The sequence below is a fragment of the Neophocaena asiaeorientalis genome, unplaced genomic scaffold (genome assembly GCF_003031525.2).
Source record: "Neophocaena asiaeorientalis asiaeorientalis breed wild unplaced genomic scaffold, Neophocaena_asiaeorientalis_V1.1 scaffold504, whole genome shotgun sequence".
NCBI lineage: Eukaryota > Metazoa > Chordata > Mammalia > Artiodactyla > Phocoenidae > Neophocaena > Neophocaena asiaeorientalis.
Genome location: NW_020174438.1, coordinates 1,587,497 through 1,607,170, shown reverse-complemented (window position 1 = coordinate 1,607,170; position 19,674 = coordinate 1,587,497). Strand labels below are relative to the sequence as shown.

The 19,674-nt window shown below is 38.1% G+C and overlaps 1 protein-coding gene across 7 annotated transcripts in view; it reads right to left on the bottom strand.

Annotated features, from left to right (window-relative positions):
* Positions 1-426: 426 nt before the first annotated feature.
* The window catches only part of BTBD10 (BTB domain containing 10), a 67,459-nt gene continuing 48,211 nt past the window's right edge, over positions 427-19,674 (bottom strand). For 6 of the 7 annotated variants that reach the window (XM_024757112.1, XM_024757118.1, XM_024757117.1 and 3 more), the window contains 5 exons: positions 19,152-19,254; positions 17,543-17,663; positions 7,467-7,664; positions 4,831-4,941; positions 436-1,536 (listed from right to left, as the gene is read on the bottom strand). In XM_024757112.1, coding sequence (XP_024612880.1) covers positions 1,226-1,536; positions 4,831-4,941; positions 7,467-7,664; positions 17,543-17,663; positions 19,152-19,254 — 844 coding nt within the window. In that variant the 3' untranslated portion in view covers positions 436-1,225. Of the gene's footprint in view, positions 1,537-4,830; positions 4,942-7,466; positions 7,665-17,542; positions 17,664-19,151; positions 19,255-19,674 lie in introns of all 7 variants that reach the window. The other variant, XM_024757116.1, reaches the window with a different exon arrangement.

The following is a 19,674-nucleotide window of genomic DNA, read 5'->3' as shown; positions in this document are numbered from 1 at the left end:
CCCTGGACCCAAAGCACCTAAATACTTCTTCTGATTTCTTCATGAATTGGGCCACAGAATATTAAAAAAACAAAACAAACCAAAAACATTTTCATGAAAAATTTGCTAGGCAGAACATCACAGTATAATGGAGAAAACACTGAACTGGTGTCAGAATTTGGCTCTGAAACTTAAGGTTACTGTAGGACCTAGTAAAGGTATTTCATCCTTCATATCAGGTTGGGCTAGAAAATGAAAATATTCCCTTTTCAGCTCTAACAATGTTTTGGATTTATAGTTTATTTTATAATTAGCGGGGAATATAAGTGCCTCATCACACATATACCAAACTGGAGTTCCTTGAGCTACCTGGTTTCTAGTTATACTGACACCAACAAGACAGGATATCTGCTAATTATGAGATGGAAAATCTGGTCAAGGTGGTTATAAAGATCAGAAACATTAAAACAATGGAATTTTATTTTGATGAAAAACGAGTTTACAATCATTTAGTAAATGAAGAGCAAACACTTCATCTTCCTATCCCATAACTCAAAAAAAATCATTAGTAAATAAATATCTGTGAACAGATTATGGGTAAGGCAGACTGGATAATAAACCACCTGATGTTCACACTCCCTGCATGTGACTCACTTGAAAAGGATGAAAACGGCACTGGAGATAACTGATATGGGCATTGAATCTCATCCTAATCATTCAAATAAGCCCAATGATACTCACTTTTTGCTCATCGTGGGCAGCAAACTATACACATTTCACTGAAAGAATACTTTGATAGAAGCACTCATTTAAATTATACTGTGCATCACGATTATTAAAATGGCTTGAACAGTTCCACGCGACCACCATATATAAAGTGCAACTACATCATATTCTACATTTTACCTGGGGTGTGATGAATATCAACCTAGACTGAAAGTACCCCAGCTGCCAATTTCCGCCACTTCTGAAAAGATCTAGATGTGTGAAAAAGGACTGTCCCCCAAAGAACCAATTCCACAAACCTACCGGTAAACAAATACATTTATATAACTGGAACCTCAAGATGCTAGAGTTGTACTCACTTAAAGAACCATTCAGCTACCTTTGGTCTTTAGGGAAGTCTACACTGCAATATCCTAAGCATCTGTGCGTCTCACTGCAGAGACGGCCCTGCAGTGCAGGACGAGGAGAGTGCAGCGTCACTGCGAAGAGTAGCATGCTGTGGTTTCCAGCAACATCACCATCACAGCATCGGATTCTGTGCGTCAGGATCGAGGTCATTGTTGCTAGAAGGGGGATGGATAGGGAGAATATCCAGCTCATCCACTTGAGGAGTTGGGTGCATGACCACCAGCTGGTCCTGGGGAATGTCTGCGGCAGCTGCTGCAAGGTTGGTGATAGATTTACTCTTTACACACTGAAAGTCTACATGCCGACTCTTTCCTTCTTCCTTCTCCCAAGACATTCGAATAAAGGGCCTTTGGACATAGTTGTAAATCACTTCTGGGCGGCCCCCAGGCCTTTTCTTTACTTTTTCTTTGTAGGTCGGATAACCTGAAGGAGAGGGAGGTTTTAAAAACTGAGGATACGCGCACACACACGTGGGTCCCCACATTCCTCACCCAATTTAACCTAAAGAGGGTTACTGTAGTTCTTGAACAAACAAAGAAGGGAATTCAATATTCTATCCCCTTGGTCATTAGTTCAACAGCAAGAAACTGAAATCCTACTGATGTAATTCACAAAACCTCCCACCATCCACCAACTACCAGAATAACATTCGGAAAGCATGGAGGGGCTGGGTCCCTAATACAATAGTATGTAATCTAGTGCATCATGGGCTCTAGTTGTATATCCTTAATATCCCCGAACCCTTCCCTTCGCAGGATTATCTGGCCTCAAGGCCTGCAACTTACTGCAGTATTAGCCTTCTACTTTTGTGTGTGTGTGTGTGTGTGGCATATGGGCTTCTCACTGTTGGGGCCTCTCCCGTTGCGGAGCACAGGCTCCGGACGCACAGGCTCAGCGGCCATGGCTCACGGGCCCGGGCGCTCCGCGGCATGTGGGATCTTCCCGGACCGGGGCACGAACCCGTGTCCCCTGCATCGGCAGGTGGACTCTCAACCACTGCGCCACCAGGGAAGTCCCCATAGCCTTCTACTTTCTTTAAACATAAATCTCATCTTCTGGGTTTTTCTTTCCTTTTTACTGTTAAGTGACAAGGAGCCTTAGAACTCTCCAGCTTCGCTAATTCCAGGTACTTCTGCACCTAGGTCAGCAAAGCCAATATTTTAACCCCTATATCATTTAAATGTTACTACTCTCAACAACCAGGCAGTTCATTTAGATTGGCAATGGACAAATTGCCAATAGCCAAAGCAGCTGTGGACAAAAAAAAAAAAAACGTTGCTTGCCACGTCAGTAAACAAGGATGTTGCGGCCATCAAGCCATCAGCCACTGCAGCCACCCCCACCCAAGGATGCTCCTGAGGGGAATTCAGGATGGAGAAAAACAGGATACTGGCCCTAGACAGTTAAGATGCGTACCAAAGGAATAACTGCAACAGGCCTAGACTCCTGCATCTCCCCAAACACAGAGAGGTGCTAAAATCATTAACTTGAGATGTCTGTTTTTTGTGATGAGCAGTAATCTTCTGATTTTTTTTTTTTTTCCAGCAAAAACTCCTATATATCCTGGCTCCTCCCTTACCTCTTTGGAACAGTTTCTCAGAGCTGTCTGAGAGGCTGTATCACAGGCTATAGTCCTCAGTAAGGCCACCAAATAAAACATAATTCTGAACATTTAGGTTGTGCATTTTTTTCAGTCAACACAGCTTTCCCTAATTAATTATATCTTCTTCATCTTAGATGATAATCACTGAAGAGTAACAACTGGTAACAACCATCCTGGTTTTGGAAAAATTTCAGTCATTTACTAGTAAGGCAATTTCTCTGAAGACATACTTTCCTTAGATACTATCAAAAGTTCCTTCTCTCCTTCCCACAGCATGAATTGCTAGTTTAGACCAAGTACTGGCAAACATTTTCTGTAAAGGGCCAGACGGTAAATATTTCAGGCTTGTAGGCCATATGGTCTCTATTACACCCACTCAACTATGCCGTTGTAAAGTGAAATCAGCCACAGACAATACATAAATTAATGAGCATGTCTATGTTCCAATAAAACTTGATTTATAAAAAACAGGTAATGGGCTGGATTTGGCCCATAGGCCATAGTTAGACCATAGTTAGAATCAGAAAAAAATACAAAGGCCTCACATAGTAGGGACTCAATTAAGGATTCTTGCATAGGAGGATGCTATGTAGGCATCGTAGGTAGCTAGTATATTTAGCCACGTGTGGCGTGTGTATGTGGTTGAGGTGAGGGGGAACAGGGGCAAGGACTAAATACCTTCTAAGGACCTTCTGTAGAATGTCTTCTTCGTTTCATACTTCCACTCAATTACCAGCTGAAGGGCAGCAGTAGAGATCAGAAAGGTTTCTACCCTCTATTATTCCCTTGTCCTTGACTGCTTTTGGACTATTAAAAGTCTTTAAAATTCCCATCTCAGTGTATTCCACTCTGCCCTCCACACAGAATCACCACTCTAACACAAGTGTAATCATATTACATCCTTGCTTTAAAACTACCAATGACGCCCTCATGCTTAAAGAGGAAGGTCCATCTTCCTCAGCACAGTATATAAGGCTTTATTTTTTACAATCTAGTTCCAACCCACTTGTCATCAGGCTTCAGATCAAATAACTGCTCCCCTGCCCACTCATCTAAAGTAGCTCCCTCCAGTTACCTTCTCTTTAGCTCTGAAAGGAAACAGCTAAATCCCATTGTTTGCAAAATCACAGAAGAGGGGACATACTGGTGAAGCTAATGTGTCCTCTTTTTTAAGCCCAAAGTTTCCTCCCCTTCCCACAAAGACCCTGTTTCTGGTCATTCTTCCCTATGTCTCAGCAGCCCATTACAGCGATCTCCAGAAGTTTATCTGGTCATTGATCTGAACACCACAATCTTCGTTATCACCATCACAAACACAGAAATTACTATGTGCTAGGCCCTATTTTAACTCATTCTGCCCTCACAATAACCCTATGAAGTACTTATTAATGCTCCCATTTTAGATGAGGAAACGAAGGCAAAGAGAAGTAAAGTGCCTTGGCCAAGGTCATACAGCTATTAAATCATAGGCTCTGAACACAAGCAGTCTTTACCCTTTACTATGGTATGCCAAAGAAGATATTTTGTTTTTAGTAAGGACACTTTAAAATAAAAGAAGCATCTGACAAAAATTCATTTAAATCATAAAGTAAAAAGCAATCTAAAAAGTATGCATTTAAGTAAGATGAAGTACATTTGCAATTCAATTTAATTTGAAAATAAGCTATTATACTTTAAGACACTAGAAAGCTACTAGCACTGTTCTTACATGAATTTTCAGGAAGTACTAGATTTTAATTCTGTTGAGCTTTGATCATGATTACTACTTAGGCAAAGAGTCCTGTCAGTCTTACGGGAATATACACACATGCGTGCCAAACACACTACCTGGGCTTAGTCAAAAATGCATTAAGTCGGGCAATGGCAGAAAAGACAAATTCATATCTCTATATTGCTAGGGATCTTATGGAATGAATAATAATTTCTAATGGCCTTCTATTTATCATCTCAGAAAAAGGAAGCTGATTGTTGTTATTTATATGTCTACTGCATGAGCATTCAGTAATCATTTGTCTGAATTTTTAAATATTCAAACTATATTCTCAATGGGATCCAGTTGTTTAACCTTGCTTTTTTCAAAAGAAAATTAATAGAAAATAGTGAAAATGTCTTACCTTCTATTCCCAATCTAATCTTCTTAAGACCCCTCTCCTTCAAAACTGATTTGGCCACATCTCTGTTTTCAATGTACTTGAAAAATCTATATAATTTTGTGCTATAAATAACTGGAAACAAAGAGACAAAAATATTTTCTTACTAAAATCAAAGTACTTGGAGATGACTCAAGTTTATCTTGATCATCAAAGGGGCCTGACAACCCTAAAAGCCCAAATAATGGATGCAGTGATGCCAAAGGATGACTAGCCAACATGACAGGACAATTCAGTACAGTTAATACATAAGCAAATGTCTACATAAGTTGAAACAAGAAAAGCTTTAATAACCAATCAGATAACCCAATCCATAGGAAGAATCTCCTTCTGAAAGATATATCATATACAAACTTATTGGAATGGGATCTGCCCCAATTTCTTCAAATAAAGAGAACCAAAAAAAAAGTATCAATATCACATGATTATCAAGCAGGCAAAGTAAAGGACTTTGCTCTGATGCCTCCAAGGCCTCATCTGGAGGGGAAAAAACTGCCTTGTCAGAAAGTACAAAATGGATACATCTTGCATTTCATGGATTGAGCAACTATTAATAACTCCCCCAAAACAAAGGCCCACCCCACAAACTGTTTTCCATTCAGGCGAACAGTCCCATTTAATATTGATGTTAAAAATGGCAGATTCGAGCATGTTCTGCCTAGGTTAGTCTGTTTAGAGCAAACTGGCTTTGCAAAGGACAGACATTCCACTGACAACATGTTGAGTCTTCCAAATGTGCTGGGCACTTCAGGGAGTTAGACTGATGGACCTTCCTCGCCTTCTCTCTTTCAGGTGGAGTTATCTCCCTTAAAAGGTGAACTGCAAAGGTTTTTTCAAAAAAAGAAAAACACACTCACAAACCAAACATGCTGGTTTAAGAGCCAATAAAAGGAAAAAACGTATACAGAAGCTACTCATGGAGTAAATTTGTGATTATTACCACATCCTTAAGACTACTGATATTATTTTAAGATAAAGATTTTTTGACATCTCAGAATGGGTGGTGTTATAATGTCACATTTAGGAAAATCAGGCTGAAGAGACTATCTTATCTCTGTCTACTCAAATGTATCTTCTTTACGTTGGAACATCTTGGCACAAAATGAAACATATTTATGGACAAATTGAGTAAAAATGTTTCCAGTCCTTTTAAGCTTCAATGTTTAATGTAAGAAACAAAAAACAAACCAAAAAACACTGAAATGAAAAGCTCAATAACTAAAAAGGAAAAGCCCAGGTCTATTATTATTCCTGTATCACTATAATATCATTTCTGTGCTCTACAGCTGGCTCTACTCTCTCGGAGTCAAACTTTTTGAAAAGTAAAAGTTTGTTCATTCCTTTTTCTACAAAGAAAATGATTTAGTGTATTTCTTCTGATTTTTGGTAACCTTTTATTTTTCCTGTGCTTTGTTCAACTTTTTATTTCACATATTATAGAAAACCACTGTCAGCAAAGAGCCTAGGAATAAGGAAATAGTAACATTTTATTATTCTAACTGTCCACAGAAGAGTCAGAATAGTCGTTCAAGTGTATCATGCAAAGGAAATGTCTCAATGTAAATTCTGAAAAGCGCTAAGATAACGTAATCTAATGAAAATCTTTAGAATTAAAATAAAAAAGAATACCACTTAGTCTGCTTTATTTTTAGAAAAGGGTAAGTAAAATGGAAAAATCAGAGCTTAAAGGGCTCCATACTTTCTATAATCCTGTACTTTTTACTTAAACCCTAATCCTTACCGAGTCAACACAGACTGGAGGACAGAACAAGATGTTGGGCTATTTTACCTAGCTCCTCGAATCATTCTTTTAACTCTTTTTCTCAATCTATGAAGCTGTTCAAAAATACTAGATTGGGTTCACCATGAAAACAAAACCAAACCAATATGAAATAAATTTTCTAACAGAAAAAAAAAAAATCAAAAGGTTCTAATCAGAAAAAGTTTGGAAGCGCAGTAAGAAAAAAGTTAGTCACTGCTCCTCAAGATGTGCCGTTTTGGTCAGAAATAGCTAAAGTTCCGCAAAGCTTTTCGGAAGGGTCACTGTATCCTCCAGGAACACTTATGACGTTAAAAAAGGAATGTCTTAGAACTTAAAGTCATCTTTGCAATCACTGAGTTGAAGCTTCTCATTTTATATACACATAGTAATTCATCTAAAAAGAAAACACTTATTTTTTTATTATCTACTATTCCAGGATCTACTTCTCTTGGATGCTTCTAAATGCAAAGAAAAAAATCATTAAGATCCAGATACTCAACAAAAAGCAAACCATTTCTGTGCATGACATGGGCGGGTACACTTTTTCCGTAAAGGGCCAGATAGTAAACACTTTGGGCTTTGCTAGCCATGCGGTCTTCATTCCAACTACTCCACTCTGCCATTGTAGCGCATAAGCAGCCACAGACAATACATATAACTTTGTTTATAAAAACAGGCAAAAGGCTGGATTTGGCCCACAGGCTGTAGTTTGCCAACTCCTGGTATAAGTAAGAGTTCAACATACTTTCTTTATAAAAACTGTCCTTTGATCAATATTGTAAAAGATAAAGAGAAAATCTGTGACGATTTGAGAGAGAAAATATGCCACAGGACTTACTTTGTGAATATTCTTCTCCCATCTGTGGTGGATACTCTTCATCCCAATCAACCACATCATCGTCTGTAAGCACCACTATGTGGCATTCACGTTCCCCACTCTGGGCACTAGCTACCATGAGAGGCAGAATCATTTCTTCCAGGTAAAATTCGAACTGTCTACGAGCACCATCATTTGATAACTCATGCATTAGGGCACCTGAAATAAAAGCCACAAAAATATCTTCACTTCGGGGGTGACTGATAAGTAAAAGAAGAGCAAAAACAACAAACAAACAAAACAGCAGAGTAGTTCAGCATCTACTTCGGGATCCTGTAGACAATATAGTGGTTATTCTTTAGTCAACAAAACTTTGCCCAGGAAGAGTTCTTATGGAACTGTAGAATCTTACAGCAAGAAGGGCCAATTAAAGCCATCCAACACAAGCCCCTTCATTTTACACATCATGAAGCAATCTGCCTAAGGTTACAAAACTAATTTGCACAATCAGAATTACATCTACCCTCCAGGGTATTTTTTACTACATAAGTTTGTCTTCCATCAATGTATGCAGTTATATCTTAAAGTATATCCTAAGGATATTTTTTCAGATTATCCATACAAAATAAAATAGCCCCCATATTCCATCTCCCACATTTTCTTTCTCAGAAAATTATTTACAAACAACACTGATATTACTGTGTAGGAAGAGGAGTGAGATGAAAAGGGTCAACTGGCTTTGGGATAAGGATGGTAAAAGGTCAAGCAAAATATAGCACGGTACAGGAATTACATTGCTTATGTGACCCTAGAATTGAGAGGAATGAAAGATGCACTTCACTTGATCCTTCTTAAGTACAGCCATAATGAACAACTTTAAGTTTCCAAATACATAGTCACAAACTCACCTGCACTGACCTAATCATTTTTATTTTATTCCTATTTCAATGGCAATGTCCTATCTCTTATCTAAGGCTCTACCATCACAGGAACTACTGGGAGGGTAAGAGAAGACACTAAAACTCAAATCTGTAGTCTCCCAAATTAGAGCTTTTTTCCCCCTGCAACATGTTGTCTAATTATATAATAACTATTAATATAATACATGATTAAATAATTATAATATTATGATTTAGCCATGTCTCTCTCTAGGCTGGCTACTTCCATTATGATTTTTAAAATTCCCTTTACAGTCAAACTCCTATATATATATAAACACATTCTCTTTCCCCTAACTTCTGAACCAATTCCAATCTGACTTCCACACTCACTACTCAAAAGAGCCCTTGACATAGTCTCCAAATGACCTCTAGATTGTTAAAGACAATGAACATCTTTTTAAAAAACTTTTACTGAAGTATAGTTGATTTACAATGTTGTTAATTTCTGCAAAGTGATTCAGTTATACACATATTCTTTTTCATATTCTTTTCCATTATAGTTTATCACAGGATATTGAATATAGTTCCCTGTGTTATACAGTAGGACCTTTTTGTTTATCCATTCTATATATAATAGTTTGTATCTGCTAGTCCCAAACTCCCAATCCTTCCCTCCCCCATGCCCCTCTCCCTTGGCAATCACAAGTCTGTTCTCTATGTCTGTGAGTCTGTTTCCGTTTTGTAGATATATTCATTTGTATATTTTAGATTCCACAAATAAGTGATATCATACAGTATTAGTCTTTCTTTTTCTGACTTACTTCACTTACTATGATAATCTCTAGGTCCATCCATATCGCTGCAAATGGCATTATTTCATTCTTTTTTATGGCTGAGTAACATTCCAGTGTGTGTGTGTGTGTATGTGTGTGCACGCACACATACACACACACACACGCACACCACATCTTCTTTGTCCATTCATCTGTTGATAGACAACATTTAGGTAGTTTCCATGTCTTGGCTATTGTAAATAGTGCTGCTATGAAATAGGGGTGCATGTAACTTTTCAAATTAGTTTTGTCTGGGCATATGCCCAGGAGTGGGATTGCTGGATCATATGGCAACTCTATTTTTTTTTTTTGAGGAACCTCCATACTGTTTTCCATAGTGACTGCACCAATTTACATTCTCACCAACAGTGTAAGAGGGTTCCCTTTTCTCCACACCCTCTCCAGGATTTGTTATCTGTAGACTTTTTAATGATGGCCATTCTGACAGGTGTGAGGTGGTACCTCTAGTTTTGATCCGCATTTCTCTAATAATTAGCAATGACCAGCATCGTTTCATGTGCCCACTGGCTATCTGTATGTCTTCTTTGAAGAAATGTCTATCTAGGTCTTCTGCCTGACAATCAACAACTTTTAATCATGATCTTATCTGACCTCTTGATGGAATGCCTTACAGGGACCACTCCCTCCTTAAAATACTCTGATCCCTAAGGTCTGATACCACCGTCCCTGGTTTTCTTTCTCCTCTCTGGCTGTTCTTCTTCAGTCACCTTTGTCAACATTTTCTCCTCCAGCCTGTCATTAAGTATTGTTATTTCTCAGGGAAGTTCTAAGTTTTTTTTTCTCTCACCTTATGCTGACAATTCTCAAATTTATTCTACTAATTCTGCCTTCTATATTCTAGATGCATTATATTCAAGTGCCTCCTGGAAATCTCCACTTGGATGCCCCCTCACGGGCACCTCAAACTCAACATACTCCAAATTGAACTTAATCATTTCTGTCTCTATCTCTCTGCAGTGTTTTCGAAATCAGTAAATGGCACCACCATCCACTCAAGTTCTCAGAATCATCACAGAAGAGTGCTAATCATATAACAGGCTCTTAAATATTTGTAGAATAAATGAATGAATATTTGATTCCTTTTTCATCTTTTAATTCAATCATTCCCCAAGACCTAACAAGTCCACCTCTTAAATACATCTTGAATTGTGTCATTTCCTCTCTGGAAGATGCTATTTTCCAAAGACAGCTGCAAAATCTCTTATGCCACATGCTTTTCTGTAATGTGACTTTGATATCTCCTCCCAGCAAGAGAAGTCCAATTCCTCTCTCCTTCAATTTAGGCTGGTTGTACTGACTTGCTTGTAACCAGGGGAGCACAGCAGAGGTGAGGGGAAAATGACTTGTGGTTCTGCCTTGGTCTTGGGAATGCTTGCTCTACAGATGCTTCCTCTCTGAACCCAGTCTCCAGGCCTGGAGAAGCCCAAGCTGCATGAAGAGGTCACGTGGAGCTACTCTGTCTGACAGTCTTCACTGAACCCAGCCTTTGAGTTGTCCCACTTCAGGTGCAGACATGTGAGTGAAGAAGCCTTCAGCCTTTTCAGTCACCTCATCCTTTCAATTCTTCACAAGATGAGGCCGCAGACATTGTGAAGCAGACATAAGCTATCTCTGTTGTACCCTGTCTGAATTCTTGGCCCACAAAATAAGAATAATCACACTTTATGCTACCAAGTTTGGAATGGTCTGTGACAGAACAACTGTTACAACCAAAACACAGTCCAGCCCCACTGCACCCCTGCCCCCTGCAGTCCAAGTCATCAGTAACTCTAACCCAAACTACTGTAGAACCCATCAGTTGCCTCTGCCCCTGTGTAATTCATCTCCCCCACTGCAGCCAAAAAATCTAAATAGGTGTCTCTAGTTTAAATCTTTTATGGCTTGTACTATCCTTAGAATAAAAGTCCCAAATCCTCAACTTGGTCCTTAAGCCCGTTATGTGTAAAAGGAGGTTCCAGATCAGTGTGCACAGGCCTTTAAATACTATCCATATAGTGATGACTCCCGCATATAAACAGCCCACACTTCTCTCTTTAGACATGTATACCCAATGCCCTACTCAGCATTTCTACTTGAAGGTCTAATAGGTATTTCAAATTTAACATGTCCAAAATCAAGCTTTTAAATTTCTGCTCCCCATGAAGTCTCCCCGCATCTCAATTAATGGCAACTCCACACTTCCAGGTAAAGTCCTTTTCTCTCTTTCCCACCTCATATTCAATCAGCAAGCAAATGCTTACAACTCTACCATCCAATATATCCAGAACCTGATCACTTCTCACTGCTTCCACCCTGATTTAAGCCACTATCATCTCTTATTTGAATTATGATAATAGCTTCCTAATTGCCTCTTTGTGTGTATCTTAATTCCCCTTCCTGTCCATTTCCAACCCAATAGCCAACAGTGATTCTTTTAAAGCATACGTCAGATCAGGAACACAGCACTGCATGAGTCTACATTGAATTCTGTGTGAACAGTGAGTCCATGAAATGGAAAAACATGGCAGCCTTACAGATCATATCACTTCTCTGTTCAAAACCCTCCAATGGCTTATCTCAGAGTAAAAGCCAAAAGATAAAGGCCCTACACGACCTTGCTCCCCTGGACCTCATCTCCTACTACTGACACCCTCACTCACTCCACTCCAACTATACTAGCCTCTGCTGCTCTCAAACATGCCAGGCAAACTGCTTCAACATTTGCTCTCACTGTTAACCTCTGTTTGGAATTTACTTCAATTTTCCTCTGCAATGAAAGCCTCTCATATTACTCTTTGTCCCTTCCTTACTTTTTTCTCCCTCCTCAGCACATATCACTACCTAACATACCATGTTATTTGTTCATATATTACTTGTTTACCTTGTCTATTGTCTGTCTCCCCCAAAAGAGTGTAAGTTCCATTAGAACAGGAAGTTTTGCCTGGTTTGTTCCTGCTGCATCCCCAGAACTTAGCACAGGGCTTGGTAGAGAATGTACAGTTAATAAACATTTATTTAGTTAATAAATTTTGTTTTCTCCCTACTTCTCTGGCCTTATATCTCACCACTCACGCTCCACCTCCTCCACTGTAGCCATGTTTCTCTTCTTTCAGTGCCTTAAGCATGTCATATTCCTTCCAACTTGAGAGCCTCTGCAAATACCATTTCTGCTGCCTGGAGAGATTCTCACTCTCTTTTCCATTCCCTTAGGTCTCAGCTTTTTTTTTTTTTTTTTGGGTACGCGGGTCTCTCACTGTTGTGGCCTCTCCTGTCGCGGAGCACAGTCTCTGGACGCGCAGGTTCAGCGGCCATGGCTCACAGGCCCAGCCGCTCCGCGGCACGTGGGATCTTCCCGGACCGGGGCACGAACCCGTGTCCCCTGCATCGGCAGGCCAACTCTCAAACCACTGCGCCACCAGGGAAGCCCTAGGTCTCAGCTTTAATGTCACTGACTCAGATAATCATCCTCCATAGCCCCTTTACCATACACCTGTCACAGCATCTCATTTCTTCACTGAATTTTCACAGCTTTTCATTACTTGTTGAATGCCTGTCTTCCCCACTAGACTGTAAACTCCATAAATGCAGGGACAATGTCTGTCTTGTTCATCACTATATGTACTATATGCATGGAACTCATTAAAAGCCTGATTAAGAAGAAAAAAAATTATACAAGTTAAATAGTAAACTAGAAATACGTAACTGGTAAGTAGGAATTAGAGATAAATAGCTGGAGGGACTTCCCTGGTGCCACAGTGGTTAAGAATCTGCCTACTGGGCTTCCCTGGTGGCGCAGTGGTTGAGAGTCCGCCTGCCGATGCAGGGGACACGGGTTCGTGCCCCGGTCCGGGAAGATCCCGCATGCCGCGGAGCGGCTGGGCCCGTGAGCCACGGCCGCTGAGCCTGCGCGTCCGGAGCCTGTGCTCCGCAACGGGAGAGGCCGCAGCAGTGAGAGGCCCGCGTACCGCAAAAAAAAAAAAAGAATCTGCCTACCAATGCAGGGGACACAGGTTCGAGCCCTGGTCTGGGAAGATCCCACACACTGCAGAGCAACTAAGCCCGTGCGCCACAGCTACTGAGCCTGCGCTCTAGAGCCCACGAGCCACAACTACTGAAGCCCGGGCGCCTAGAGCCCATGCTCGGCAACAAGAGAAGCCAGCCGCAACGAGAAGCCCACGTACTGCAACGAAGAGTAGCCCCTGCTTGGCACAACTAGAGAAAGCCCGTGCGCAGCAACAAAGACCCAATGCAGCCAAAAATAAATAACACATTAAAAAAAGAAACAGCTGGAAATCTATGGTGTACATGTAATATCTGAAGCCACAGTGATGAATGGCATCACTTAGATTAATTGTATAGATTCTGTGAGAGAGAAGGTAGCTGAAGACAGAACAGTTGGGAAGGACCACATTCAACGTATGAAGGATCAGGGAGCAAGTGAGAGGAAAAAAAGCAGACCTAAAAGATGGATGTCGAAGAGCCAAAGTCTTGAAGAAAGGGTGACTTAACAGTGAAACCTAAAGGAAATGCCTTTAAAGACAAGGGTACCAGAATTACCACTAAATTTAATATTGTTCAAAATATTATAGTCAATTCAGTAAGACAAAAAGATATAAAAAATTTTACTTACGACAGGGTCAATTATCTACCAAGAATATAAAAGAAACAACTGAAAAACTATTAGAAATAAAACAGAGTTTGGTTAGGTGGCTAAACACAAATATACAAAATTCAATAATTTTCTCATATGTTAGCAGTTAGAAAATCTGAACATATTCTACACACAACAGTAACAAAAATACAAAATACCAAAGAATAAACTTAATAAGACCATTGCAGAAGAAGACAAAAAAGAAAAGTGAATAAATGGAAAGACATAGCAGTTGGAGCAGGAGTCAGTATAATAAACGTGTTAATTCTTGCAAAAAGTTAACTTCAAAGAATCAATGAAAAGCTCAAAAGTTTTCAAATGATATAGTTTTTTGAATGTCTACAATAGACACAGGTCAGATTTGAGTATGTTTGAGCCTGAGGATTACTCTATACAAAGAGGGAAAGACTAATGATACTAGAGAAGATGACAGTAAGTGGAACAGTGTCCTAAACAATGCATGAAGGGATAAAAAGAGTTTATTCTTTCAACAAATGTTTATTGAATCCTTACTATGTGCCTGGCACTACGGACACAAAGTTGAAAAGGTATAGTCCCTGTCCTCAAATTCAAACGGATTTAATGCTATAAACTGAAAAATAGAGCAGGACTGGGGTTAGAGAGAGAGAGAGAGGGAGAGGGAGAGGGAGAGGGAGAGGGGGGAGGAAAGAGAGGAGACAGAAAACACAGAAGTGTCTCTGTCGTTTCAGTGTCTCCATATTTCTGTGACTCCAAACGTAGTCCCTGCCTCTTATCTCCCTTCTCAAACTAAATGTAACTTCAGTTTTTTGATATTTGTTTACAATCCGACTATCTCCCACATGGATGGTGCCTTTCTTCCTGGGCCTTCTGAACTGGTCCTTTTGCAAACTTTAAATTTCATTTTCCATACCACTTTCACCCTGGACACTATATTTTCATTTCTCTTAGCCCCAGGCCTTCATTTGTGAGTCCAGCCCTGGTTCTCAAAACCTCTTCTGGATTACAGTGCTTACCTGGTAAGAGAATATAGACAGTGAAGAAATTATAGCCTAGTTGGGGAGCTACCAACCAAAGCTCCTTCACTATATGGGAAGCTCTATGACAGAAGATTAACAAGTCATTTCCTCACTGTACTAATCTTCTTGCCACTAAACATAGCATTCCTTCTGCCTGAAACACACTTCCTCTTCCATCTCCTCCAGAAAGCTTCCTCAAGCCCGCACACCGAAGTTAGGCACGGCTCCTACATGCTCATTTAGTACCCTATTCTTCCTCTAACACAATATAATTTACTTATCTGTTTTTCCCACTAAACTGCAAGCATGATAAGGACAGGGGTCTTGTCTTTTCTTGTTGCTTTTCACATACCTAATATTTAGTATAAAGTGAGTATTCAATAAAAATGCAGAAAATGAGTGATAACTATGTAAACCATTAAACAAGTTGTTATTAAAGCATATTTTCTAATGCAGTTATTCACAATATATTTTCATGTGGAAATATAAAATAGCAATGTACAATATGATCCTTTAATATTTTTTATTTTACTTTACCTTTATTTCCTAATTTTGCTACTTTTTTTTTAAAGCAAACCCTTATTTAACACTATGTGTCAAGCACTATCCATTTAATAATCTTCACAACAACCTTGTGAAGTAAGTAATATTACTGTCTCCCATTTTAAAGATGAGGCAACTAAGAAACAAGGTTTTAAGTAACTTGCCCAAGAAATCCAGGATGCTCTATTCAATATACATTTAGTACTTCTGTAATTTTAAGTAAGAGACAAAAAGACATTTTGGTGTAAAGTGCCATTACAATATTCAGTAAAGGCACATATTTGCAGGAAAAAATTCATTTTTGGACTCAAGTCTACACCTACAGTATCCTTTTATATTTTACAAGACCATTTCTATCTCTTCAAATTCTATATAGCTTTGTTGCAATAAAGTCTATGAGAATCTCTAAATTTCCAGTAATACATATTACAAGTAATCTAGAAACACAAGTATTATTTAAAGGCCAAAAGTTTAGAAAAACCATATTACACATATTTTCTTTCTATTACACATAAATATTCTTACCTTTAATTCCATAACAAATAAATGATACTTAACAGTGATGACAAGGTAAACTATGTCCAAAGGATTACAGAACTAAAATCCATTCATCTATAAGGAATTCTTGTGTTTTTTTATCTGACAGTCACCAAAATTCAACATTTAATCATATAAAGTTAAATTAAAATGGTCCCATGAATAAAAAAACACAAAACTTGAAGTCAAAGAATTATAAATTAGAATAATTAATGCTCATGATTTCAAAAAAACATTTTTTAAGATGTGAACACTCTGTTCAAGTTTACAGCTGTACGCTTCAGCTGTCCAGCTACTTGACTTTAAACTTTTAAATATCATTTATATAGAAATGGACTCAAAGGTGGACCATCCAATCCTTTGTCCCTATGGAGACTTTAAATGTCTGGCAAAAAGAAAATGGTACTTAGGAACAGACCTAATAAGGCCACTCATTTTCAAGAAGTTAAATCATAATTAAGCATGAAGGTTCGCTACACTTAAATATATAGTAGTTGCCTTACAAATTTAAATAAAATTTCCCATTCACAATTACTAACACATCAATGTTGAGAAGGTATGACCCCACTCTGCTAAACTAGTGTTGAGTTTAGGTAATGAAGTAAAGATAACCATATATCTGGGACTAACATATATCTATAATCACAGGTAGCAAACTTTTAAAATGGCTTCCCACATTACATAGGATAAAATGTAAGAATATTAGTTTAAAGACCTTCCATAATCTGGCCCCCCTATTTATTCCCATCCCCTTCCAGTCCCAATATAGTCTCTGCACCAACTAGGTTATTTCCAAAGTCTATCACTTACATCTGTAATCCCCAAATGAGTAACCTTCCTACTCCATTCTTGCTAAATCACTCCTATTCACTCTTTACTACCTGTCTCCTCTGAACTCTTCCCCAATCCCACTAGCCCACAGTGACATCTGCTTCTTCTGAACTTTTCCAACCACTTAATATACAAGTCAACATTTGATAATTCTCATATACATTTTGACTTTTCTGTGTATAATCACCTTTTTTCTTAGGCATGATGTAACAGTAAAAGGGAGGGGTGCTAAGGAAGGGAGTGACAGGAAAATATCAATCACAGAGTTAAGATTTCCAAAGGTCTAGACCCTGCTCTGAGACTATGTTTGAAGTTCTTGGATAAAGTCATTTAACCCTTTGTATAAATGAGGGCTAGGTACTTGGTATTCAATCTAAAATCTTTAATGACAAATACTCTTTTTGAGAATTATTTATATCTTTCAAAGTGGCTTAGGATGTTATATTACATGGCAAGTACAAAAAAATTATAAATTTTTGGTTGATGTGATCTGAGGAGCGAAGGCAAATACCACTTGGCCAAAGCCAGGGCTCCCAAGCTGGGAGATGAAGACTGGCAACAAATGATAGAGGAAACAGTTGAAGGGGAAATCTGGGAGAGTCTATAAACAAAAAAATTATTAAAGTTGAAAGAAAGTTTTGGAAAATTACACCAAGAGCTTACAAAGATTTCTGTGGACTTTCACAAATAATTTTCATGGTATTAGTGTTCTAGAATTCAATTAAACAAATACTTGAAGTCTAGGTAAACAGCATTATTTCAGGCATTTCATTCCAATATATTTTAACTCTACAAACACTCACACACAAAACATCATACTTACTGAGATCTCTACATTTAATAGTACTATACTCAAAAGAGATACAAAGATAGTCGCAAGCTTCTCTCAGTTCAGGAATAGATATGCCATCAGGACAACGGATTATTCCTGTTTTATAGTAATCCTGAAAAAAAAAAAGTAAAGAATGCATAGAACATCTAGTGCACGAGGTAGGCAAAACTTATTATTAAGGTTGGGCTGGTAGAATTTTCAAAAATCGTGGTACTCTGAGGAATTGTGGAATTTTAAAGTTAGGTGGGACCTCCGTTCACCTAACCACTTTTTCATTTTACCAACAAGAAAAGTTTATGTCCAAATGGGTTCACTGACTCACCCAGTTATTATAAAATTATTTAACAGCAGAGGTAAGATTAGCACCCAGGTCTCCTCATTAATTATGCATCTCTTCTCTCTACTATATCATGCTAATGTATATGTATTCTCCCCCTTACAAATTATTTGTCTACATAACTACCATGCATTTTTTAAAAATTTGTTAAGGAAGTTAAATGATATATTTTAAGTTACCTTAAATATTACCTAGAGAATTGAGCAAAATTTAAGGTTTTTAGTAAAGAACTTCAAAATGATATCCAAGTATTCAAATATATGCAAACAGAACACACAATTAGATATTCTTCTTCCAAATACTGTTCTTTGGTGTTGCCCACATTATTACAAACAATAATAGTAATTATTTCCAAAATCTACTTAAAATGCTATTAGGGGCTGGCCGAGAACTACAGATAAGTTACTGCATAGCTGAGTCATGGAGTAAACTTATCAACTCCATTGGGGGTCAAATGGAAGTATGGGAAGCTGAAAAGGCTCAAGCTTTTTCAGGCTCAAGTCTGAAAAGGCTCTGCCTCAAGCTTCTTTCTTATTTCTGAAGTTGCTACATGAATGGAAGCAAGACATCTTCTGGTACTTTTCAAAGTACTTGTTAGTACTGATCATTATCAACTACTTTTCCTGTCTTGTACCTCAGGATCCTCCCTCTCCTCTTCCCACAAAACTATTTAAGGAAACCATATTTTCAGAGTGTGGCATAAACTGTCACACACTGTAAATCAAACCTTTATCACTGATTTAAAATTATAATAGGGACTTGTAGTACTAATTCAAATATTCCTCAAAATAAAAAGTTAAAAATTTTTTTTTAAGTTTTAAAACAAAGATGGTAAGAAATACATTTTAGAGATGACTTTTAAATGTTCGTAAGTGTCCATTGTTAGTTATATGCAATAAAATACTAGAATTCCAGTAGCCACATTTATTCTCTGGTAGTAAAAAATTATCAACTTACTGTATTTAATAGAATTAAGAGGGTGGAGTAATGTGACTATAGAAATGTTACCACTAAACTCTTGAAAGAATTGCCTGTGCAGACCTAAGAGATGAATTATCCCCTATCTTATCTTTATGAAGGTTATAAAATTAATTTATTTATATCATATTATATTTACACAGCAAAAAAAGATAAATTGTATTTTTTTTTAAATGCCCTGGATACTTCCATAGAGATATCCAAATAGAACTCTGCTTCCAATCCAAGTACCTAACAAGAAGGGGTCAACTGATTCAATCAATACACATAAGAAAGAGCACTCACCAGAATAGCTCGAAACACAGTAGAGCCAATCCCCTCTGCCACCTCATACTCTCCCTTCTCATTGGGACGTGTAAAGTTATGTTCTCTGCCAGATCCAAACATCCTATGGTAGCAAATAATTGAGAAATATATCACTAAGATATTCCTTCAAAAGGGAAAATTGTCTTCATGTACAAAAGTAAAAAGGAATTATAATTTAAGCATTAAATTATGTAATTAAATTAGTTCAAGAATGTTTATCAGAAGTTTATTCAGGCAAATGTAATAAATGAAGGAATATTAAAATATGTTTTTGTGTGAGGAAACAGTAGTAAAGATTCCCTATAAGAAAACAAAATAAATTAATAAAATTCAGAAGCTAAAAAACTTTCCAGTCCCTTCACTTCAGAGGATGAAAAAAAACCATCAATCTAGGAGAAATTCTTATACTAATTTTAACCAGAAAAAGAAAGAAAGGAAGGAAAGGAAGGATGGAGGGAGAGGGGGGGAGGAGGAGAGGGGAGGAGGAGAGGAGAGGGAAGGG